The sequence below is a fragment of the Archocentrus centrarchus genome, chromosome 12, assembly GCF_007364275.1.
Source record: "Archocentrus centrarchus isolate MPI-CPG fArcCen1 chromosome 12, fArcCen1, whole genome shotgun sequence".
NCBI lineage: Eukaryota > Metazoa > Chordata > Actinopteri > Cichliformes > Cichlidae > Archocentrus > Archocentrus centrarchus.
This window is the reverse complement of record NC_044357.1, coordinates 11,861,948-11,887,618: the sequence shown is the minus strand read 5'-3', so window position 1 is coordinate 11,887,618 and position 25,671 is coordinate 11,861,948. Positions and strand designations below refer to the sequence as shown.

The 25,671-nt window shown below is 40.4% G+C and overlaps 1 protein-coding gene across 1 annotated transcript in view; it reads left to right on the top strand.

Annotated features, from left to right (window-relative positions):
* Positions 1 to 291: 291 nt before the first annotated feature.
* The window catches only part of LOC115789575 (mediator of RNA polymerase II transcription subunit 13-like), an 83,701-nt gene continuing 58,321 nt past the window's right edge, over positions 292 to 25,671 (top strand). Inside the window, 2 exon segments of the mRNA XM_030743052.1 lie at positions 292 to 852; positions 17,506 to 17,743. Coding sequence (XP_030598912.1) covers positions 781 to 852; positions 17,506 to 17,743 — 310 coding nt within the window. The 5' untranslated portion in view covers positions 292 to 780.

Genomic DNA, 25,671 nt, shown 5'->3' with positions numbered 1-25,671 from the left:
CAGAGGGATTAAACATTCCTGCCCGCGCCGCCTGTTTGTGTGAGACAGGCTGGGTTACATTGTGAGAGGAACGGTTGTGACAAGAAAGACGGCTATAAATAGCACATTGCAATTCTCGAAAACTATCACAAGTGGTGCATCAGCTTGTGGAGGAGCAGACGGAATCAGATATCCTGCGTGCTCCGAGTTGATTGCTTCGCGGTGCAGCGGTTATATTTAAAGAAGTTTTGACTCTTGATTTTTGACATTTTTTGGGGGTGGGTTGGGGGTGGGGGGTGGGAAGAGGCTGCTCCTCGGCGCGGAAGAAAGGAGTCGTTTTCCCCATGGATTACGGTCATTTAATGATGAAACTATCCGCGGAAAGACTGATTTGGAAACAGGCGGATCTTCCTCGGGATTGAAATGGATACATTTCAGTGCTCTCCGTTGTTGACAGTGATCAGATTTGGAATCGCCTGACTTGGATTGTAACAATGTTGTGATCCCCGCACACGCTTGGATTTATCAACACTACAACACAGGCTATCTTATCCGCTGTTGGCTTATTATCATCATTTTTTATTTATTTATATATATATTTTTTGGATGCATTCTGCACTTCTTTTTGAATACGCCCATTCGACCATCCCGAGTTTATTATCCGGACCTCTTGTGAGGTTATAAGCCTGCTTGTTTTTGGCAGACTCGTAAGGGAACCGATTTGTCAGCCCCTGCTCGGTGTTTGATACCCATGTAGGATTTCGACATGCCCCGCGCTGACGACCCCAAAGGCGGACCATTATGACTACATCGGCGAATTGGGTGGCTAACGGGGCAAGCCTTGAGGACTGCCACTCCAACATCTTCTCTCTGGTACAGTATTAATAAATCATGTTGGTCACAGACACGCGAGGCGCCTGTGATGGACAAGTCATAAGACAGTGGGAGGCATGCTTTAATGTGTGTCTGCTGTACAAAGGTGAACCAATTGCTGATGTTGTTATTAGGCAATCATTAACGCGGGTTAGTGATTCGGAATAAACAGCATATTTCATCACTATAAGCCTGATATAATAAGGCGCCTCAGCTCAGGGGTTTAAATGGGGTGATTTAACATGAATAAATCAACTTTATTATCCGATTTCAAACCAAAACAAATCTCACGATGCTTAAAACGCAGGGTTCAAATGCTACAAGTACAGCCTGGCAAATCATTTGTGTATTTGCATGTATCTGGCAAATAAACAATAGATAAACTATCTATTTTTTTCATGAGCACAGTGGCCATTATCCTCCACTCCTTTAAATAATCATTTCACTGGAAATCTTGCTGGAACTCTAATGCATTGCCAAGCAACTAACTTGGAAAGGAGCCCTGCTGCTGCCACTGTCAGATATCTCTACAGCCAGATAATAAAGCAAAAAGGATTGTCTGATCTTCAGCAATAATAGTTTTATGCATGGGGCTGCTAAAAATGCTCCCTAGGTCATAAATTGGAAGTAAAGGAGAGCTGAGAACATTTTATTTTTCTTTTCAGAATAAAATGACTGAATTAGTGGAATAATTGTCTCACAGGAGAAGACAAAAGCATGAGAGATTTTGACAGGCAGCGTCATGTATCAGGCACACAACGGAAGCAGCACTTTCACACTGAAAACAAGGTGTTTTTGACTCTCTAGGCAGTTGCATTTTTGCAGAATTCACTGCTTTTGAGGGTGGAAGAGAACCGAGCAGTTTTCGTCCTGCAATCAGCGAGTTAACTGTCTTACTACAACAGGCAGCCAAGTGGAAAGGCATGCAGTAGGCTGAGCTCAGGCACAGGCTGCTGCTGAGAACCACAACAACATATGGGTCCTGGGGGCTTTTTAGGTGATCGTGCAGGTTGTCAACCTGCAACAGCTTTCAGCACATGTCGCAAGATATGGTCATGATTTTAAAAAGAGAAAGAAAAGAAAAAACAAAACGGTGGACACAGGGGAAGAATAGACTTTTTCAGCTAGCACAGGAATTCAAAGTGATTCATCACTTCTTCTTTCGCGTGTATTTGAGTAATATTTGTGTCTGTAAATGGAACAAAAGGGGAATCTCAAGCTACTCAAAAGCATCTTGTTTGGATTGATGTCCAGTTGCACAGAAATACAGGCAATACACCAGAAGTCTTAAATTTTCTCAGCCTGGCACAAAAGAAAACATCGATTGCCCCTCTGTCACCGTGTCATTCGTGGATATTCCCTCGTGGGAAAAAAGAAAAAGCTTTCATTCACTCGCTGTGGCATTATTGGCCATCGTGAACATCCCTTTCAAATGGAGGGAGAAAGAGACCATCCATCAGCTGGCTTGTTTAGAATATTTATGACTGGCTGGTGCCTAAGTGGTTGCTCACTGGCAGGACTCCTACAGGGAAGTCCAAGATGGGACAAAACACTAATGAGACACCGAGTGTCCTGGTTAGAGGGGGTGATAGAGACAAAGAGACAGACACAGCGATGAAGAATGCATTCTGATGCTGATGTGACAAAAAGCTCCAGAGGTGGTGGCTGAAGCGCTGTTAATATCACTTGAAGGGAATGAATCAGCAAACAAAAAGCTTCTGTATATTTTTGTGCTTGTTGTTTCCTACAGGCATTGTTTTGATGCTGAAAGAGTAATGGGAAACTGATCAGCAATGAGAAGAATTATTACCTTTATTTGCCCAGGAAGTCCCAATGAGATCAAATCTCTTTTACAAGGGGGGCCTGGCTACAAACAGCATAAAATACAAGATCAACAACATAATGTACAATATACAAAACATCCACAGGTCTCCTTCACTGCATTCCTTATGATGCTTTTAAATGCACCAATAGATATAGGTATTAGGTCTTTCTGTAAATTATTCCATGTCCAAGGTGCAAAGTAAGTCCCCAGATCTGTCAGATTTATAGGCACATCAACAAGCAGCCATTTAGAGGAGCATAGCTGATGACTGTTGGTACTGGGACAGAGAAGGGTACAAAGGTAGACTGCAAGTTTACCTTGTATTACTTTATAGAGGAAAAATATACCAGCGCTTGGATTAGATGGAACAGCTACTCTTATGCTTCTGATTTTATGAATCAGTCAGAGACAGCATGAAGTTTGTCATTCGAAACTCATTTAATGAAAGTAAGGTGGGATACTTTTGATTTTAATCTTTTCCCTCTGGATTGTGTTCTTGTGTTCTAATTGCTGAGCACTCCTGCTCTGACAGCCTGTTAAACAGCATTCCAGCATGCATTAACCTTGTCGCTCACACTGACTTCCTTACTGTTATTGCAACCCGCACCAGGAAAAAGCACCTTAGGAAGCATAAGCGCCTATGTTGTGGGACTTTACGGGCGCATGGCAGATTACTGTCATGAGCTCCGTGTGGCCCGTGTCAGATTCTTGAGATTGCTGCAATCACACAACCCACAAAACAACTGTCTTGTGTGCTGGCGATCATCCATCTGTGACAGAAAGCAAACAAGACCCTTTTAGGTGGGAGAAAAAAAAAAAGAAAGAGGCGACATGGTGAGCTAAGTTGAAGTGTCACTGAAACAGGGAAGGGCAGAGGAAAGGAGAAGAGGAGAAAGGAATGTTTTCAGCTAAAGGAGTGTGCAGACTGAGAGAGAGAGAGAGAGAGAGGCTGATGGACTGAAGCAGAATCTGTTTTCATTTTAGGAAAGTATTATGACTGATGTGCATTTCCTGACTGCTAGCCTCAGCCTATTTGAGCGAGAAACTGAGAGTGAAAGAGTGAGAGAGAGCACGAGAGAAAATTAAAGAGGGAGAATGTAATGGGAGAGAGAGAGCGAGAGAAAAAGAGAACAGTCATCTTTCTGTGGACTGGGCAGGTTCTCATAAGACTGAGTCCCAGCCTGAATATGAAATGCAAGGAGGAGACAGTTAAGAGCCTCACAACACAGGAAGCCTCAGTGTGTCTGCGTGTGCTGCTGCTGCTGCTGTGTGTGTTTGTACTGGGCACACTGTAAACCATGCAGACTGTGGAGGCAAACTTCAAACACCCGTCATATTATACACACACGCAGACAAACACACCCGGAGATGCTTTCACAAACATGAGCAGCACAACACAAAAATGGGTGCGGGGGGGGGATAAACAACCACATTCCCACACACAAACATGTGTATCACAAATGCAGCATACATGCACACACCAAATCTTCCTCCCACACTTGCATGTGCGTACACACCACGCGTCTCATCACCTTTATTTGGGGTGTGAATGTATCCTACATCCAGGCTTGTGCAAACATATGTGGAATGGAGAGACCTTAATTAAAGGACTTCTCCTGTCCCCTTGACAGAGGCACATGGAGTGTAACACTGGTAATTAAGTGTCCTCAAGTAGAGGTCTAATGTGATCAACTAAAAGGTGCTCATTAGCCAAACTGTATTCCAATAGAGATCTTGCTTGTATAATGATGATGCTACTGTCTGGTGTGGACATAAAAATGCTAAGAGATGAGGCTGAGGGAATACCATTAACAGTGGTGTCTTGATTTATGGCAGGTGAGTGGCCATGGCTTGTAAGAAGAAGCAGGTAATCAGGAGCGGTGCCTTTTTAATTTAGGCTGTTTGCGTCTCCTCGTTATTAATGGTGGTGAATATTGCAAGGTTGCTTGGGGATGAAAAAGAGCCAGCGGTTGGATAGTGTGCGTGCCGTGGTCTGCTGAGCCAAGAAATTGTTGAACTGGGAATCATTTGAAATGTGTGTTGAAATTATAGCAAAGTACTGCTTTTGGTGTAAGAATTACACATTTATAGGTGTCTGATAGATTTTTTTTTTTTTACCTCAACATTCTCTAAAATTACACTAATAATTAGCAAATAATGTCAGATACATTGTTTTTGACTTAAGTGTTGATAAGTAGCAAGATGTACAAAGTAGCAGCAGTATGCGAGAGGTAATTTAGATGCAGTGTCACTGTGACATTGTTTTTTTCTTCAGATGTAAATGCCCTGCTCAGTGCATATCTTAGTCATAGTTCTTTACCCGCCAAAATCATGACAGTCTAGTCATACACCAGTCTTTAATGTCAATTTTAGCTTCAGACTCTAGCTGAAGACATGCAGTGATGGCACACAAATTGACTTGCCATGTTACTCCTCGTCTAAACACAAGCTTTTGTATAAGAATAAATGAGCAAATAACCAAAACAGGGCGAAGGTGAATGGATTGTGTGGAGATGGTTGTCTTTAGCTAGCATTAAACATGCCACGTGAAGCCTTAAACTTGGTTAAGGCAACTTTCAGCTGTGGATTTCTGTGTGCTTTCCATGAGCCGCGATGAACATTGTGAAAGCCGTGAAGAACCTGCTAATCGATGCATTTTCTTAAAGAACAATGCAGCCCTATAAGCACAAGGGATTAGGTCATTCAGGGTTTGTCTACACATATAATTGTCACTATAAATTTCACAATTTTTCAAATGGCTGTGTTTACAAACAAGAAAAAGACAATTACCAAATCAGGATCTATCTGATGAAATGATGAGTAAACAAACCTTAATGTAGGCATTCAATTTCAGGCGCTGGCATTGTTTAAACCCATGTTTAATGAAAGGAACTGCTATTTTTTTTTTTTTTTTATAAAAAGATTTATAAGGATGACAATGAAGTCGTGACAGCATTGAGGAGAGGCTCATTCTAGCCTGCTCGCTTGCAGTTCAGGCAGGTAGCACTAGCTTCACCTGGTCTCAGCCGCGACACTAATCTGCCGGTGTCGCGGCTGAGGGAATCCCTCATCATGGCAATAGGTCTCATTAAAGCAGTGGCCCACCTATCTGTCTGAAGGTGGCATGCTGTATGTCAGAAACACACACTGTAATCAAATAAGTTGTGAATGAGCAGTGTAGTAGTTCAGCCGCTTACAGAAATAGGGTAGAGTGTGAGTTGAAAACAGGAAGACAGGAATCTCCTCACTCATACTTCTGTTTTCACTACACATCCCTTTTCTCGTAAATTCTCTCGAGTGTAGTCATGGATTTTATCTGAGCGGCGGGCTTGTCAGGGACCTGCCACAGAGGTGAAGAACGGTTCAAAGACAGAGTGGGAGGGAGGGAAGGAAGCCCCGCCGGTCCCAGAGCTGGATATGGGACAGGATGGTGCAGGAGTATTTTGGAGCACGGTGGCTTGAGTGTGAAATATGTAAGCCCAGCAGTGCCAGCTGTGTTCTATTCTTAGCGTCCGCTGGTGTTCCTGCATGTGTGTAGGGCGACAGAAGTCTGAGTGGGGAAGGAGGATTGGCAGGAATGGGCAGTAGCTGGTGCCATCAGCTGCCTGTGACAGCTGGAAAGTTTGGTAGGTAGTTGGCAAACAGACTGATGGACTTTTAGAGAGATGTGTATTAAACACATCATTGTTTAGTGTGACTTTTGCTGTTTTCTGGTCATAGTGGAGCCATAGATTATAGATAGATAATAGATTAGATTGTAGATTATAAAAAAAAGCACACAAATATCCATTGATTTGTGGACTTTTAATTTTTTGAATTTAACTTTTTTCTTTATATAAGAAAAAATACATATACTGGAGTTCAAACTAATTGGATGGTCTGTACCATACAGTAAGCCCTTTTATTTGTAAGATAATTACATTAAAATAATCCCAGAGGTACAAACAGCACAAACACAGCTTTGAGGTCTAGTTTAGGGATATAAGTTAGATGAGGTGAAGTGTAGGAGACAGCTGTATTATTCTAGTTGACTTCTAGCTGTCACTCGAAGTGGTCCCGCTTCTAGAAATGCATATCTTTCTTCAAGCCTGAATGAAATTTAAATGGGTGAGTTATAAAATAAAATCAGTTTACTGCAGTTGTTATAAAGGGGAAAGTAGCTATAATGACCAAAGGTGTGTTTTACCAGGCTATAAAGATATTTAATTCTAAGGTTGGACATTTTAACATGGGAGTATGTGGGGATTGACTCGCATTGCCAGCCACAAATGGACATTTGAGGAGCTGCAGTTTTTGGCACATCAGCGTTGGCTTCATTTTTCAGTCCTGGAGGTTGTAGCTTGGCTGATGTAATACCAACTCTTGATATTAAATTCAGGATTTACATGCTTTATACTTTAGAAAATGTGTTAATTATAAGAAAAATAAGGAGCCATGTAAACCTTTCTAAAAAAAATGAAGTTGTACTTAACTATAAATCTTCAACCAATTCAGTTGTTATTTATCATCTCTCAACAGAGATACATTTCCCCCTAATCCTGCTGTTTTCCTCTACAAATGAACTCCACTTTGCTCCAAAGCATGGTGTCTGATTGTTAGATATATTCCAGAAACCAGTAAAACGTTTGTTTTGGTGCTGTGGGTCTCATGTAGCATCACACGGGAGCGTTGGGCTTTCCTCGGGGAGATCTGTTTGCTATCTCTCCACCTGACTGCAGGCCAATTGACAAAGAGAATTTCTTTTAAGGGAGATATTGCCCTGCTTGTAACTGGGCAAATATTTTCTGCAAGCCAGACAGCTTTGCCAATATCATGGCTGGCTGGGATTCAATTGCTGTTAGAGCACACTTAGGTTAAAGGGTTTCTCTTAGAGCTGCAAAACAAGAGGGGAGAGAGAAAACATTAATGTTGTCTGCGGTGCTGTTGCAAATTCTAATTATCGTGTGTTCATGTTCCATTGAGAGATTATCTGCGACCAATCAGACGGGTACTTGATGAGAACAAACACATTATGTGCAGACTGTTGATTCACGGCCGTTTGTGCATTGATTCTCCCTGCTCTGCCAAACGGCGCTCTCTCTCATCTTGAATTAGGCAGACACTCATGATTTTTCAAATGCTAATGAAAATTTGTACAGCTCAATTTCAGTCCTGGCTTGCTTTATGGAATAAATGGACATTGCAGTATAATAGCGAGGCACAAAAAGGTTTGATGGAATATTTACCAGACAGGACCGAGTGAGCGTGAAGCCACGGGGCTAAGTGTTCATGCAAAGATGCGAATATGCCATGTTGTTATGGTATCTGCTCTGAAGAGTGAGTGGACATAAGAGGAGGACTTGAGTGGGATTACACAAGATTGTGTTAGTGCATGTGCTGAAGTGCAGAGGACGTTTAATGTAAAAGCTCTGATTGGCTACCACTCCCACTTAGTAAGCAAAACAAGGGATTAGAGACAGCAGCCGGATGAGTTGCGGGTTGAAACCTGTTCAGGTGTGACCTACCGAGATGTCAATGGCCTGGCAGTGTCTCAGTCCTCCACCCACCTACCCACATGCAGTTTCTTGCTTTCCAGGTTTCTGCTCTATAGTTCATTTATCTGGTGTGTGATGAAACAAGGAAAACTCATGTTGACTTATAGAGGGCTGTCTTTTTATCTTAAACGGCATCCCTGTGGGAAAAAAATCAATGCAGGAAATTACTAGCCAAATTAGATATTTTTCATACTGCTTATGCTCCATTTGCCCAATTTCAGAAACAATCAGACTATTAACTACTTGTAGGCATTTCAGAAAGCCTCCATGCGGTGCTAATTGTACAATTACTGTACTGAGTAATTTTTTTTATGCAATTTAAGTCATTCTTGATCCACAAAAACTCAGTGTGTAATCCTGTACAGCGGTAATGTTCAGCCAAATTGGAGCTCATGAATTCCAGCTGCAAGGGAAAAATGGGGGTGACGCTTTATTTTATAATAAATATTATTAATATATTGTAAATTAATAGTTAATTAAACTTTCCTAAATAATATTTGGCTGTAAACAATGATATGATGAGTAATACTATTTGCTAGTTCTTAATAATAATAGAAAAAGTGTGACTTTGTCATTAATTTGACTAGCGTAAAATGATTACTCTGAACTATTCTGTGTGCTTTGTATTATATCTGTTAAAAAAAACACAAAGAGATTACATTCGAGTCACATAGAAACAAAAAAAATGTAATTATGTTGTTAATGAGTAGCAGATATCATTGTTCCCTTTAAATAAAGATGCTATCACTCACTTGCAAACCTAGCTCATTCCTAGGGTGTCAAACTGCCGTTTTGTCAAAGCCACTGGCGTCCCATAGATCCACACAAGGCGTCCTTTGGTGTTGCTGCTGTGACACACCTGTCCCAGCAATAGTGAGACCGATCTGAGATCCAGCGTCACATATGGAAGACCCCTTGGTGTCACATTTTGACACACTGGGAACCCTTAAGCTTCTTTGTTTACATGTGCAGGGTTAATATTTGTTGTAACCACATAAATATTTGTGTATTTATGCCATCTAACCTGCCTACGTCTTACAAAAACCTGTCATGTCAGTTTCAGCTAAATAATATCTAAGTAATATTTATTAATATTGTAAACATTATTGTCATTTTATTAACAGTAAATAAGTATTAACTAAAGTTTAATTAATAATAAATGTGTGTTTTTTTTTTAAACTACCAATTAACTGTTTATTATCTGTGGTTGTTATGAAGTGTTACAACAAAGGGAGGTGGAGCTCTGCTCAGGAGAGATGTGCGGCACGCTGCTTTCTGATTTATAGAGTACTGTAATGTTATATTTTCACTGTAACCCTGGAGACAGAAATCTCCAAACTTGAATATCTTGCTGAATTCCTACAGATGTTGTATGTTGCCTAGCAACTGTTTTTACTTCTCTCTCTTCCTCTTGTGATTCTCTCTTTTTCTGTCTTTTGTGTCTTTTGCTCATTTCTCCCTCCCCGTGGCTTGTCACAGTTAATTAAGTTACACCAGAGACACTAGTAAAGCAGGGGCTGGTTTATTTATTTGCACGTTAATAATTTAGTCTAAGCTGGACCACTGCTTTAGTCTGTCCCTTAATGCTTTGAAAGCAGCCTAATGCTGCAGCTTGTGTTGTTTCATTTTGCAAATGGCAGGGGATCTTGTCTTTCAGATGTGGCTTCGCTACTGTACACAATGTCCAGCTGTCTTTGTTGGTCTTCCGCTTCTGTTCCTCCTACCTCCTGCTTCTCTTTGTGTCAGGTGAGAAGTCATGGTTTGATGGAGGCTTTCCGTGGCGTGATTGGCAGGTCTATCCGTCACTCAGCCCTGGGGACTCTCGCTGCTCTAATTAGGTCGCTTGGCTTGCTCACCTCCCAGGGCTGGATGCTGCAGCAGAGCACAGATCAAATGACGGTCCCTTGTTTTGTAGGGGCTTGTAAAGGTGGTGGCAGAAGGCAGAGGAAAGGCATCTGTTTAGTGTCCCAGAGGCCTTTTTTTCTACACCTGTTTGGTGCTTTTGTGTCGCTCTTGCTCCCTCGCAAATGCAGTAATGTGCATCGCTCTTCATTTGTGTTGTAAAATGCCAGAAGGGAGTGCGACTCCTTGTGGGTTAATTTGATTTCGGCGGGTTAATTGATGAAGGGGGAGTCATTGCCTGTTCTGATTTTTGCCACTGGCACTTCTAACTGGTGTCTTCTCAGTGTTGACTTAGTATCACAGCCTCAAAGCTCACATTGTCTTTGTTCATATTTAATTTCCGCACTTGATTTTGCATTGTACTGCTTCAGCGGTTCAGCTCTGAAGCGATAAACAAAAACAAACAGTGTCATTAAAGTTGTAAGAATTTTTTTCTTTTTTTTGTGACACCACATTTACTGTAGTAACAAGTGTGGCTCATTGTTGCAACAATCACTGAGCAGCTACTTTGCTGAAAATACTAAAAGAAATGCAACTACTGCACTTGCTCGCACTATAGCCGAGTACATCAAGCTATAATGAACAGTAATGCACCTTTTCCATCACGCTGCAAATAATTGCAATCTGATTTCATGCTGCAAGCAGAACAACGGGTAAGTGGTTGCTTACTTTATTTGGCAACCTTTTCCTTTATTAGACAATGCAAGTGAAGAAGAAGAGGCAGCGTGTGGGGAAAAAGAGCAGTGAAAGCTGAGAGAACTGAAGCAGGGAAAAAGTCAGGTATTGGGTAACCTCCTAAACTTACTCCTACTACTAATTGATCTACTGTCAGTAATGCCCCAGATTAAAGCTTTCGTCATTTGCAGATTAATTTTGATGCTAACCTTCACAATAAATTTGATCTCGCGCATTGCCAGTTGCATGCTTTTAACATGAATCCTTTCAGTTATAAGAGAATTAGGTTGATGTGAGCAAGATCGCATCACCCTGATTCTCGCAGCAGTGGAACATCACTTACAATAAAAATGACTATAAAGGTAATAAATAAATGTAAATACATAAAAGGGGATCATTTTACATCCATCTATTTTCTTTACAGCTTATGTAACTTAGAGTTCGAGGGATTCTGCAGCCTATCCTAGCTGATACAGGGCTGGGGGGGGGGTGTGTATATATATATATATATATATATATATATATATATATATATATATATATATATATATATATACACACACACACACACATACACCTTGGACAGGTTCTCAGTCCATCTCAGGCCTAACACAACTGCACACTCTTCATGCACTCTTACGGTTACTTAATAACTGAATATGCATTGCTTTGCTCAGAAGAAAGCCACACAGGCACTGGGAAAGTATACAAACTCCAATTATACTTCTCCTTATTTTTATACATCTTTTTTTTCTCTACTTTTGGCACTGTGTGATCTCACTGAAAGCCGATATCCTTATGATCATCTCAGGCGCACAGGTCTGGCTGTGAGCACAAAAGCCCCACCCACCTGCTGTTCAAACCTTCTGCTTACAAGAGGCAGCCAATCAAAAGACACTTGGCTTAAAGCAGTGGGGGGAGCAGTGGGGGGCTAAAATGACTTGTTTTCAGAGAGCAGATAAATTGAGGGGCTGCATTGTGAAAGGATGCAAGAGCCTTTAGAAATAACTGAATTCCCTCCGTCCTCTGACATTGAATCAAAGAGAGATGGATGCCATTGTGTTTGTCTGATAAAGACAACAAGTCTTATCTAAGGACTCACAGGCATCACAACCGATCTGAACACACCCCAAATATTGGCAGCTTGTCAAGCGTCTAATCAGATTTGACGTTGATGAGAAAGCTATGCCACTCTGACAGACTAAGTGTTGTGTGTGTGCCAGAGTAGGTAAAACTGCTGAGCCAAGCTGTCTCTCAATCGCCTAAAGTGGCTTCTTTGTCAGACTGCGAGGCTCTTATGCTGTTGTGAGATTCCTAAAGAAGTGGCATCTCTCTTAGACGACATTCTCTATGTGCTTTCTGTCAGCTTTGGTAGCGCATTAGGCGCTTATCCTCTCAGATGATCACATCAGCTGCGTTCCTGTTAGAAGCTCAGGCATTTGCTCACGACCAAGACTAAATATATTTTCTCTTAACTTTCTGTGTAAACGCGTGTTTTTCAAAGATCTCTCTCTTCAGTGGCTTTTTGCATGAATTCTTTTACAACTGTTGTTTGTCCTGAAAGTGAAAGGAAGTGCTCTACAGAGTCGGTACACGCCTCTTTTCTTTTGTAGGGGAGGGCAAAAGAAGCGTGTCTGTATGTGCTTTCCTGCATCGGAGTACTACTTGGGGAGTTCAAGAGGTCCATTCAAAAGGTCGTGGAAGTTTTCGAGGAAAAAAATGAGAAGAGCAAAAATATTTTCAGACTGGAAATGTTCCTGAAAAGTGTGTTTTCCTCTCAGCTTTGCTATCTAGGCAATGAATGTTTCCTGGTCATTTTAAAGCTCCTGGGCTTTAAACAATATATATATATATATATATATATATATATATATATATATATATATATATATATATATATATATATATATATATATACGCATGTTCCAGTCTTTTAGAGCTGAAGTATGACAAACATATCTGAAAATGAGATCCTCTTCTCTGCTTTTTGTTTTTCCTCTTCAAGTCACGTGACTTCACCCAGCGTGTTCGTTTTGAGCAGTGAATACTAAAGATTAAAGTGCTGACTTCCATATTTTTGTGATTACAAGCGCGAGACTGGTGCACCGAGGTTGACCTCTAGTTTGGAGACAGATTATGTTTTTCCAAGCTGGTCCCCCACCCACCCCCACCCAGGAAATACCTCTTAAACTCTCAGCTTTAAAGTTCAGATTTCTGTCAGACACCACCTTTTAAACATACAAAATCCCAACGCACAACAAAGAATCAATCCCATTGTGGGAAAGATAGAAAGATTTTCATGCTGCCGGCCAAAGAGGTTTTAATGTAGTTCTTCAAATAAAGTGTGATCTTCCACATCCTCTGTGCTAAAGCAAACATTTTCTGTAAACATTTGCTTAGCTCTTATCTTTTCTCTGTTTACTAGACAAAAACACATAAAGAGATGAATTAAAAAAAAAAAAGCCAAAGAGAAAGTATGAGATACTCCTGGCGGGGATGTATTACATAGGCATCTGTCGCGGTGAGAAAGTGCTGAGAGATGAGCGGGAGAGTGAAGACTAGAAAGATAATGGAGGTGAGAGTAAGGTCAAGGCTTTGGTCCGTCTTAGCAATTGAAGGAAAAGCTCTTGTTTTTGCTCCTGCATTCAATCAGAAATTGAACCAGCCAACCTAGAGAACAAGGGGCTCGGAAGAGTGCAGGATTTTATTGACAGTGAAACAAAATCCTCCATCTTTTTTCTTGACCCCTTTGCCTTTTTCCCCCCTGTGGTAGTGTTTAAAATAGACAGAGACTGCAGCCTAGAATAATGTTTGATTTGCTTTTTTGTACTCAGAAGGATGATGAGGAGTTCGCCGCTTTTGGATACATGTTTGCTGTGCTTTTCACCATCTTGGCTCGCAGTCGGACGGTTTGAACCAAGCACGCCGATGGCACAAAAGGACATTTTTGTCCTAGTTAAATTCTTTCAGATTGATGAGAGTGGAATCCCAGTTGGGTAATCCATTCTTTTTTACAGTGTTTTTACAGTTCTGCCTCATTTAGCACTTAAATTACTATACTTATCCAGCCAGTGTGTTGTTAATATTCATTCTCTGATTGGTCTGCACTTCAGGAACTTACCCCCCATTTCTTTAAAGAGCAGCAATGAGAGAATTATAACATAAATGCACAAAATGAGTCAAATAACCCTGTTTTATGTGTCCTGTGTGACAGGATTTTTTTCACCAACAGTGATTTGTCACTGGAGTTGCAAATAATAGCTCTGTTCTCGCTTTGTCTGCAGACTCAGTTGTGATATCAGTTGAATTCACATGCTTGACAGATTTTCTCTTATGTGTTACAAGTGGTAATTTATTCATACAAATATGAGAATTGGCTGTTTGTTAACACTAGTATTACTGATTTCAGAGGTCTGATAGTGAAGGTGAAGAGCCCTGAGAAATCATTATCATTCAGTAAGAGCGTAGCTTTTACTGCCTGCATGCGCATTTCATATATTAAAAAAAAAAAAACACAATATGTGTGTATGTGCACATGCTGAAGAGATGCACTAAAACACACGCACAGATAGACAAGCAGATCTTTGCTGTCATATCTGAAAAATAACTGGACATCAGTCTGAAAATATGTCCGCCTCCCGACGCATGTCAGTGTTTTCTTCTTCTTTTTTTTTTTTTTTTTGGAGCACTTCTGGTCTGCACATCGTCACAGCTGCGGTGTGTGGATGCCAGTGTTTGCGCGCAAGCATGTGTTTGGATGTGCCCGCGAGCATGTAAGTGCAGCTCAGTTCCTCTTCTTTCAACTGTGCCACAGCTAATCCTCCACAGGAGTTCAGCAGGATGTTAGGCCACATGGCCAACAAGTACAGAGCACTTTGTTTGTGCAGCCTCTGGCTACTTATTTAACCAAAAAAAATTAGAATTATCTGATAAAACTTAAACCATTTTTTTTTTGCACTACAAAGTGAGTACATTTGGACTTAAAGCCCCCCCCGCCCCTTCCACATAAAAAGTGTTTTGCTGGTAACTGAAGTATCTCTACAGCTTTTGGTTTAAATAGCTGTGAAATATTGTGCTGACTTTTCACAGGCGCCAAACACGACATGTCTGAAGGGGACCGTTTAACAATCGGTTCACAGAGGAGTATGTTTTGCTGGTATGCCTCCGTTGTAAATATATATTCTGACATTTTGCTTCCATCATCTCAGCTCCTGATTCAGTAGCAGCAGACAGCTGTGCCAAACAGTGGAGGAACTTTTGACATTGACTGGGAGTGACGAGGCTGTGCAAGCAGATGTCTTCCTCTTTGCTCTGGGACAAATAGCATCTTTGACCTTGTCATGGCTAATTTTAGGGCTCGGCTTATCACAGCGCCAATGTTTATATCTTCTATTACACACGCTGTCATTATAGAAGGGACATGCTTGTAATTATGGGTTTATTTTGCAGGGAGGATGTTCATTCGTGCCAAATGCATACCTTATTGTACACTCACTTTTAAGATGCTGCAGTGGATGCGTGCCAATAAGTAATGTTGATATGTTCATTACAAATGCTTGAGCACATGCACACACTTCCTCGTGCTTCTGGCTTTTTTAGGTTCTTATTTGGATGCACACAGTAGTTACTAGCTTGCACACACACACTTAACATTTCTATAAGCCTCCTTGTCCCCTCTCTTTACAATCATCAGAACTGAGGAGCCTGCTTTTCTTCACCCACTCAAAGACACTGCAGGCTTTAATTTCCTTTGAGCTGCTCTTTTCTACCTGTCTCTGCGTTAAAATGGGTCAGTATTTTTCTTCCCTCAGTTGGCCTTGGATGGCTTGGTGCCTGGGCCAGTGTGCCAAACATGATCCTCACAGCTGGGTGAACACAGGGGAGGAGAGGAGGGCAGCGCAGCACACTGAGAGATTTTCCCCCTGCCTGCCAAATCTCCGTCCTGTTCAACAATGCCTTTGTGCACTCTGCTCATTCATGCACAAATGCAAACACAAAAACACAAACAAACATCAAAATATAGTTTCCAGAGCATACATGATCATCACAGGGTCACTGACATTTGTGTGTGCTCACCTAAAAAAAAAAAAAAAAAAAAAAAATCAGAATAAAATGTGTCTCCTTTCAGGCTTTGATGGAGGAGACATTTGACTTATTTACTGCCTCATCACAAAAAAGTCGCAAGTCTGCAGCAGGCAACATAAACACCCTTCATCTCATTAGATTAAATGGAGAAGATGTCAGTCGCTGGGCCGGATTCCAACCATTGACCCCGACACTATTTCCTCTTTTCATGTCTCTCTCGCTCTTGGCTTGCTCTGTATTTTAGTGCCGTCTCTCCTGCAGTAGTTCATTCATGTATTTCACTCAAGGCCATCCTTTACGTCTCGCTGTCACTCTCCAGCTCGTCTCTCTGCAATAGTTACACACTCTTTATGCTATCTTTACAGCAGCAGCAGCAGTGAGTGAAGGTATTGATTAAATAAGGTTATAACAACACAACAGGGAGACATTAAATAATTTTAACCATTTACGCAACGACCGTGGCTGCGTAAACAGGCAGCTGATGAAAATAGAACATAAATGGATGGCTTATGTGCAGATAGAGATTAAATCAGGGTTGTATGATTTGCTCGTTCGTGGGAAACACAGTTTATATGGTTACTTTTAAAACCTGCACTTATTGGTTTCATCTATAATGTTTGTTTTACTTTATTTTCTATATAATATTACTTTTTGAAATAATATTTTTATAAATCCATGACCGAAGAGTAACACTAATTAATAATAATTAATAAACAAATTACAAGATTCCTGAATCTTCATTCTGCAAGACTAGGTTATATAATGTACTTTCAGTTGTAGTTCCTTTATTCTGCTGACAAAAAAAAAAAAAAATCTAAATGAAAAAGAATGAATAAATAATTTAGTCACGAAAAGTAAAGCTATTATCTGTGCTGAAGTGTGGAGGATGAAGTCAGTAATCTCACAGCCTGAGGAAAGAAACTGCTCTCTGTGGCACGGAAGTGGATACGTCTGTATCGCTTGCCAGATGGCAGAAGGGTGAACAGGCTGCGGCTGGGCTGGGTATTGTCATTTAGCATATCACTGATGCTCGGTAGATTGGTACCTGTAATATTCTGAGCAGGTTTAATCACATGCAGCAGAGCCCTCGCATCTTGAGTTGTGTACAACCTACAAAAGTTTGTGATGTTTCCAAATTGCTTTTTATTGTGCATGTTTTAGCAAGTGCACTCGTTTCCAAGGGTGGGAATGTTTCGTATCAGTGTCCTAATGTTTCCCAGGAATCTAAAGGTGTTTGTATGCTTCAGCTCCACTGAAGTAAATGAATGTGTATGTGTAAGAAAAGGAAGAAAATCAACCATTTTTTAACTGAAGCCAAGATGATATCCTTCCAGAAGTACAAACACATCCAAAGTAGAATAATTAAAAAAAGAAAGAGACACAGAAAATCCTCTTGCTTTGGTGAGGCTTGAATTAGAGAAATTTCGTGGTTCAGCTTAAAAAAACTGTGAAATTATTAAAGATTGTTAAAAAGACTGCTTGTTAAATATCTGCTAATTGACTTATAAATTAACTAATTATTTTACATGTTTGCACTGAAGTCATAGGAAATTCTTATTTACTATATGGATTAACACTGCGTTACAAGTGCAAGATTTAAGGTTCTCTAATTGCTCTTCTCTCTTCTTCCAGGCGGAGTTGACGGGCATTAAATGGCGTTGCTACAGCTTCCGCAGTGGCGGCGAGTACGGGCCTGTGATCTCTGCCCCGGCTCAGGACGACCCGGTTCTGCGCAGCTTCATGCGCTGCGTGCAGTCCAACCTGTTGTGCGTGTGGCGACGCAAAATCAAGCCCGATGCCAAGGAGCTGTGGATCTTCTGGTGGGGTGAAGAGCCCAACCTCTCTGATGTCATTCATCACGAGCTGGAAGGTGAGAAAGAGGATGAAAGCGATGAAGGATGAGGGTTGCTCCTGTGTTCTATCCATCTCAATTATTTTTCCATCCTATCGGTCTTCACCTCAGCTTCCATTGTGCTCTGAAAGTTGAGGTTAGAAGCTTGTACAAGCTGGATAGTTTTGTAGTTGCTTTGTATAGAGAGGAGTTATCATGTGGAATACAGTCCGCTTGTGCTTTTAGCAGATTTTATGAAAGACTGTCAGAGAAGTAGTGAAATATGTGTTGTGTGTTACATATGCACAAAATAACTTAGGGCTTTATAGTGTGGCATAATTCCTGTGTGTTATACATGAGCTGCAGGGGCTCCCATATAGCAGAATTGCAGTATTATGTAGATTCAAGCTGTTTAGTCTGCCGCACATTTGTTTAAGATGTTTAGGGCACATTGATCTGGTTTGTGTGGTGCGGTCCTATTTCTGAGCCTCTTATAGCTCATATCTGAAATGTGTTTGCTTTGCATCTCAAGTGTTTATATGCTGCTTCAGGACTATCACTATGATGAAGCGCAGCAAACGAGGAGATTTTTCTTGCCAGCGTGAATGTGTGTGTGGTGGTGTGTGTTGGTGAAAATTACACCGAGATATCTCACTTGAGAGAGTGCTACTTGCTACTGTCAGCACAGTTGTCCCTATTTATAGCAACATTTGCATTATCTCGCTGTGCACGTGTGTAGAAGTCTAACGTATCGACTAAGCCCGTGGAAAACAGGGAAGGGGAAACGGGGGAGGGATTATATTGGGTTTGGTTTAAAAGGACAAGAGTCAGGATGGGGAAAAACAGGAATATTGGAAGGAGAGGTTGAAGCCATAGTGAGAATTTCAGTCTTCTGTTATCTGTTAAAGCTGACTTGATGTGAAAAGGCCTTTCAGGCACTGCAGTAGGTATTTGACAGATGTTTTTACTGCTGCTGGGGAGAACCCTTTACTCTGCACAAACATGTGTAATGGAGAAAGATATGCAGTACATTTTGAGCTACGTTTGCATCACTAACATGGAGAAAACTCACTTTTTTTCATTGCTCCCCCCCAAAAAACTGACAACATCTAAACTCCACTTTTATATCTACTTACATCATCCAACTGATATAATCTGGCCTTTGTGAAAATTGTATTTTTTTCATCATCGATTTGAAAAGATCTGTGGAGGCTGATAACGATCACAAAAACACATTGAGTCAGTGTAGTGAGAACAGTGGCAGCATTTAGGCTTTCAGAGCAAAAAGTTACCTGAAGCCATAAAACAAGCACGTAGAGCGTGAAATTTTAGCATTACCTCACCAATTTACAAGCTGCTAATGGCGGCCTAAAACATTAGTAATAACTCTCTTTGACTAGCACACTAAGGCCCAATAAACGTGATAACAATCTGAGCCTTTTTAATTACATTTTATGGTTATTGATTTCTTACTGTTGCAGTTGTGTCACGGTTCTAAGAATTTTATTGTTATTTGTCTATTTTTCAGTGCAGAGATGTGTTCTTGTTCTGCACATTTTCTGCATATTTACTTAAATAGTAATATTTACATATATAAAGATAAAATGTTGCAAAACCTAATTCGCTAAAATAAGTCAAGTAATGAAAAAATAATTTTTAGTTTTAAGTTATAAAATGGAGAAATCTAATGGCAAAATATTTACTAATTAAATCTAGTTTTGAAGAAGTTTGCTAGTCATATCTTTTATACATAATCCTTAAAGGCCATTTTCTCAAAATAAAAACACAACCTGATCTAATAATAATATTTTTGTTCTGTAAAAAGACAGATAAAGCCTAATGTAATAATATCTTAATGTAATAATCATCAACTTAAGTTTCATGTTTTTTTTTGCCTGTTTACCTGTCAGGTTGCCCTGCCCTGTTTCTAAACAGCAGTATCTCAAGACAAATATTATTACATTAGACATAAAATTGCATTCATATAATCCTGAATTGAAATCTATAAGTAAACTCAGCAACAGCAAAGATGGTGGTAGAAATTCAAGTCGAATCAGAGTCAAAATAACGACCCAGGTAAGTACCCGGAGGTGTTTTGAGATAGCTGCCAAGTGGCATGGCTTGGTTTTGTGAGCATGTTGGTCTGCTGTTTATGTTCACAACTGACCTGTTAATAGGTCAGTTAGCCCATCACAATCTTCTCATTGTGATTAACTGATATCTTGCTTTCTCTATGTAACTGTCCAAAACCTATAAATATTTAACTTTTGGATACTGTTAAGATGCTGAAAGGCAGTAAATTCCCATATTTAAGAAACTAGATCCATGAGATTTGGACTCTTGCCACTAAAAATGACAAACGAAGAAGGGAATCCACAAATTATAGTCACTCTTATGACTTGCGATACATACCACTAATTTTACAGTTCCTCATGTTGGAGGGGATGTTGCAACACTAACCCTAACACTACCCTGAACTGGGTAGTTTAGTGACACTTAACTGAAGTCCAAATGAGCGGGTTTAAGGTAATCAATCATCCAGTCTTTGAAGCAAGAACGTACAACGTCTTTGGGATCACTGCTTCCACTCCTTTATCTTCTACAGGCCAACTTTGGAGAGATGTTAGTGTTGAGGGACTCTCGAGGATGGATCTCTCTCTCTCTGCCGCACAGTAGATGTAGCTTACACATCCACACGCACACATTCTGCACACAATTATGATGATAAGACTTCTTATTTGTAAAATCTCACAGGTCTCCTATGTATAATTCCTATTAAGCACTGAAAATAGCACTTGGGGTGTAAGAAGTGGCTGATAATTGTTAATTAAAATGAAGCTGGATTTCTTCCAAATTACAATCAGTTGTAACACAGGGGATATCAGTGTTTTAAGAAGCCTTTAAAAAGCTGCACACCTTAATATCTGCTTACTGTGGAAATGTTTGATCTTAGGTTTCTCTCTTTCTTGCAGTTCTTTCTCTGTCTCGCTTGCACGGCTTTGAGTTCTTCCTCATTTTTGTCACATGTGAAAGTTGTGTTCTTTATGGGATTTCGCACATTACATTCCTCAGCTTGCTTTCCTTCTTCCTTCGCCGACCTGGCCATTCTAAAATATCACGCAAAGTCTGAATTTAGCTTAAGCTTGTTTGTGCACTATTGAAGTTGAGCAGTTAGTGCTAATGCAAATTAAATGCAAATAACAATACGGGCTCGAGATGGAAATGCCACTAGTGTTACAGCTGTTTAGCCATAAACCAAAGTATTAAACGAAATTCAGCAGCACTATTTAAAGAGAACAGTTAAAAAATAGGGGATAAAAGTTATTACATTGGATCTCCAGGGTACCATGTATGTCAACACTATGTTGGTGGTAATGGAAAAGTCAGGGGATAATTAGAGCCACTGGGATTAATCCATTACAGTCTACAAAGATTCTGGCCATCCTATACTTGCTCCCATCTGGAACAAAAGGAGATAAAAACAGAAAAGCTAAAATGTACACACAATTAAAGTTTCCTGAGTTTTGGTCCAATTACACAGTTACAAAGTTTATGAGAAGCTGCAGGGGTTGCTTTCAACCGTTTTCTGCTGATGAAAACGCAAAGTTTTTAGGGTTGATACACTGCCAAACACACGATTGTCAGGTCCATATAAGAACATTCAAAATCCAAGGATCCATTCAAAAATCATTTACTGATTCATATACATTTGATGGAGCAACTAGAGCCGTTGCCTTGTCACAAATCAGCGGCGTATTTATGCTTTGAGTCATACAGCAGATATGAAAGCAATGTGGTCTGACATGTTTTTATATTAGCTGGCTGCTCCACTCAAAGGGGTTGTCATCCTTCAAATTTTCAGAAGATGTATTTGACTCGTAATGGTTAAGAAGAAGATGATGCTTAACATCCCTTACACATCAGCTTAAAAAGAGACTGACTATACAGTTTTGCATTTGAGAAAAAGAACTGCTTTAATTGCAATTGCTGAGCTAAACGGTAGCACCCTATAAACAGTGTGAAATATAGACAAGGAGCCGGCACTGGTAGATAATTTAAACAAATACATCATCTTGGGAAACTCATCTCATTAAAGTGTGCTTCCTATTTCTAAATGAAATTATGCAGAAGAAAATAAAGCATAATTCTGTTTTACATCACATGAATTATTTTTCAGTGTACTGTACCCATGTTGGCAGGTTTTAGATGAAAGCAGATTGGCTTCAGGACAGCTGCAGGAATAAGGGGGAAAGTACCTGTAACTAAACATAATTCCGAGACATAGAAGTGCATTCTGTAAAAAAAAAAATCAACCCTACCCCCCACAAAAAATGTAAAAATTGTGCAGTGATTGTATTTATAATTTACTGCCATTTTGTGTGGCTTTTTTGCTTTAATGACAAAAAATGCCTGAAACATGTCAAGGACGTTATTCTGACTCACTGGGTGTCAGTTTGTTCTTTTGGCTCAATGTTGAGAAGGGTCATTTTCAAATACACAAGAGCTCTTCAGAATGGAAATACACTCTAACCCCTACATGGCTGTTAAACTTTATGAGTCATCAAAAGGTGAATGCAAACCTCTGAGTGGATGTCCGCCTGCCTGTCTGTTTTTTTGCTGTCCTACACTACAACGCACCAGCTATGCACGTGCCCCTTCAGGTGGACTGCAGGCAGACTTGAAAAGACTAATTCATTCGTGGTGTCTCTCCGTGTCCATTGGTGTCCAAAAAAACAACATTGAAGTATTGAAGAATTATCATAAATATTAACCTAGCCAGTGCACATGTTAATGCTAGCTACTTAACTATTAACAATTACCCGATAGCCACAAATCCAGCCTGAGGGATCACAAACGAGTATATTCCCAGTGCCGGTGTTGGTCCCAAGCCCAGATAATTGGGAGGATTTCATCAGGAAGTGCATCCGGCATAAAGTCTTCGCCAGATCAAACATGCGGATCCCTCCGCTGTGGCAACCCATGTGGAAATAAAGGAGCAGCCAAAAATACCTTTATCCGATAGCCGCATTAGGGCTCTTTCACATAGAAAGCGGCATGCGCTGCTCTGTCTTCTGAAACAGTTTTTTTTTTTTTTTTATAGCCTGTGTCGCCCTGCTGCATTGAGCAAAGCGCAGCTTGAAATGGTCACAGAGGTAGCTTATGTTGCGACCAATAGAACTGGGGAATCACAGGGAGCGGGTGCATACAGTACATGTGAGAAGGTTATCATCATTAAGATAGTGGCTAATGGCTATGGCTAAAAATAAAACCATAATGTTAAGGTAGAAGCCCTGCCTGTCTGTAACATTATAATAGTGTAAATTTAACAGGATAACACAATTATTTGTGTCTATCTTTTTAGACTCATTGTCCAAGCAAACAATAAGGTCTACATAGAAATGGGAGATAAGTGATTTAAATGTTTACATTTTCTTACCCATTGCTGGGCAATGCTACAAGCTAATTCTGTTAATACTGGACAGGCATCTCCTCTGCTGGCTCTCCTGCTAAGTACCCACTAAAGTGGCTGCTTTAATGTTCAGTTGATCTAAAGTAACAGGACAGGTGTGGCTGAATTCCTTGAGCACATTTGTTTGAAAAGCTAACAACAATCTAATTCAAACATTTACAGATTTGGGCTTCTAAATATTGAAAGTGAAGAATCTTTTCACCTACAGTTTAGTCTCGATTAAGTGCGGCTTTGTGGTACTTCCAGCAGCATGTGCAGTTATGATCCAGCCTTGCCTCTTTTCTCCTTTCTCTTTATACTGCAGCACTCTCTGATATTGCCTTTGGTTAAATGACAGGCATTAAAACATCATGTTCAACTATTGGTAACTTGCTGTCCAAAAATCAGATGGCAATGGCCTATAATGTATATAGCATAATAAAACCCACTGTGGGCTGAGTACAGTTTGTGAGGAAACAGGATTAGTGTGTTGAATGGGCTGAGTCATCAGCATGTTGCCAGCACAGCCACAGAGAAAGTGACACACACTTACACATGCACACACCAGCTGCCACGCACGCACACACACACACACACACACACACACACACACACACACACACACACACACACACACACACACACACACACACACACACACGCACACATATGCACAAATATGCATAATCGTTGAAGTGGTGGCTAACACACAATCTGGACCTTATGATTGTCCAGCAGAAGCATCACCTACCATCCAGCAGATCTACATACTCATACAGAGACACAAAGAAGGCTGTGTCTCTGTAGCGCAGTGTTTTTATAGCAGCTACACACACATTTCCCCTTTTTTTAATGTGCTTGTGAGGCTAGACGATGAGATGATTCAGTACAACGATGAAAGTGTTGTTGTATCTTTAAAGGAATTGTTGCATGAATTGCTTGATAACAATTGCTCAGGCGTGTAAATACCACAGGAAGAGCTCGATGCCCCAAGTTTTTGTTGCCTTTTTAACCAGGAAGTGAAACTGTTTGTGAGGCAGCATTAACCTGGCATGTTTTTTTAACGCATTTCAGTGCCACATAGCGGGGAACCAGAACCCACTTACTGTGAGACAACAGCACTAACCACTGAACCACTTGGTGTTTAGAATATATATTTTTTTATATAATTATTGACAGTATTGGTTAGAATTAAACCACAACATATTAGTCAAAGTGACACAATGTAAGAACGAAGTCATTTATTTATTGGCTGGTTGTGTTGGTCTTTTTTTTTTCATCTTTGACATGTCACATGAGGGAAGAAAAATCTTCAACATTAATGATGGCTCTTTTCCCTTGAAATGTCCCTCTAAGCCATAACAGAGAGCCAGCATGTCACCACATAGCCACTGTGAGAAAAGATCAGTTCAAATGGTTAAAATGTCTAGCAGTCAGTATGTGGGTTCTAAGTGACACATTCACACATGTAATAACAAGTGTTAAGCAGATGATACGAGTCACTCGTGCGTGCGTGCGTGCGTGCGTGTGTGTGTGTGTGAGGGCAATGGCGCAAAGACCTGTAAAGAGCTTCTGTACATAGAAGTATTGGTTAAATTGTCTCTGTTCTGAAAGATGAATGGCTAAAAATGCCACAAAATTGTGTCCACTGTAATTGAGGCTTCAGTCATTAGTCAGCAGCCATATGACATCAAACCAAAACAGTACATCAAATAAGATCCCACTTGGTCTTTAAAGTAAAGTTGTGATTTATCCCTCTTGAAGCGAAACACAAATAAACATTTAGGTTTGCTCATATTTGCTGTAAATCTGGTACATCAATGGAAATTTGACTGTGGTTAAATTCTTATAACAACATCAGAGTTTGAAATGAAAAACAGCAAGCACAGAAAGTACCCCCCCCCCCTCCCTAAAATAAAATAAAATAAATGGTAGTTTGGAGTGAAAGCATCAAGATTTACTGTTTTGTTGTGATTTGAAGAAATCAAGTGAGTGCCACATGAAACTCTATGAAGCAAGAGCATGTGAGGTCAGGGTGAAAATCTTTTTAAGAATAAATATTTCTCAGTGATTAAAACATAGATATAACTCTTTATTAAAGATTCAGATTTGTGGAATACCTTTTCAGAGCTCTATCTCCCAGAGGGAGTCACAAATCTTACAAATATTAAGGTGAATAGCAGGATTTCATGTTTTTGTAACGCCCTGGAGTTTTTTTTTTTGCCACTTTCTTTCTATTATTATTATTTCTTGATGTTTGATTTGACTGAGATTTTATGCCGGATGTGCTTCCTGATGCAGCCCTCACTATTTATCAGGGCTTGGGACTGGCACTAGGAGTACACTCCACCGTGGCTCAGTCGGGGCCCGGGTTAACAATGATCACCTCTGGTGCTCTTGATTAACAGGGTGCCTGCTGAAACTGTTCTACTGGAAAGAAAGGAAGAAGTAGAGGAGAAGGGGGGAAGGTGTGTTAGGAGGCAGTGAGAGAGAAGGATATGGATGCAGTGAAGGAGGA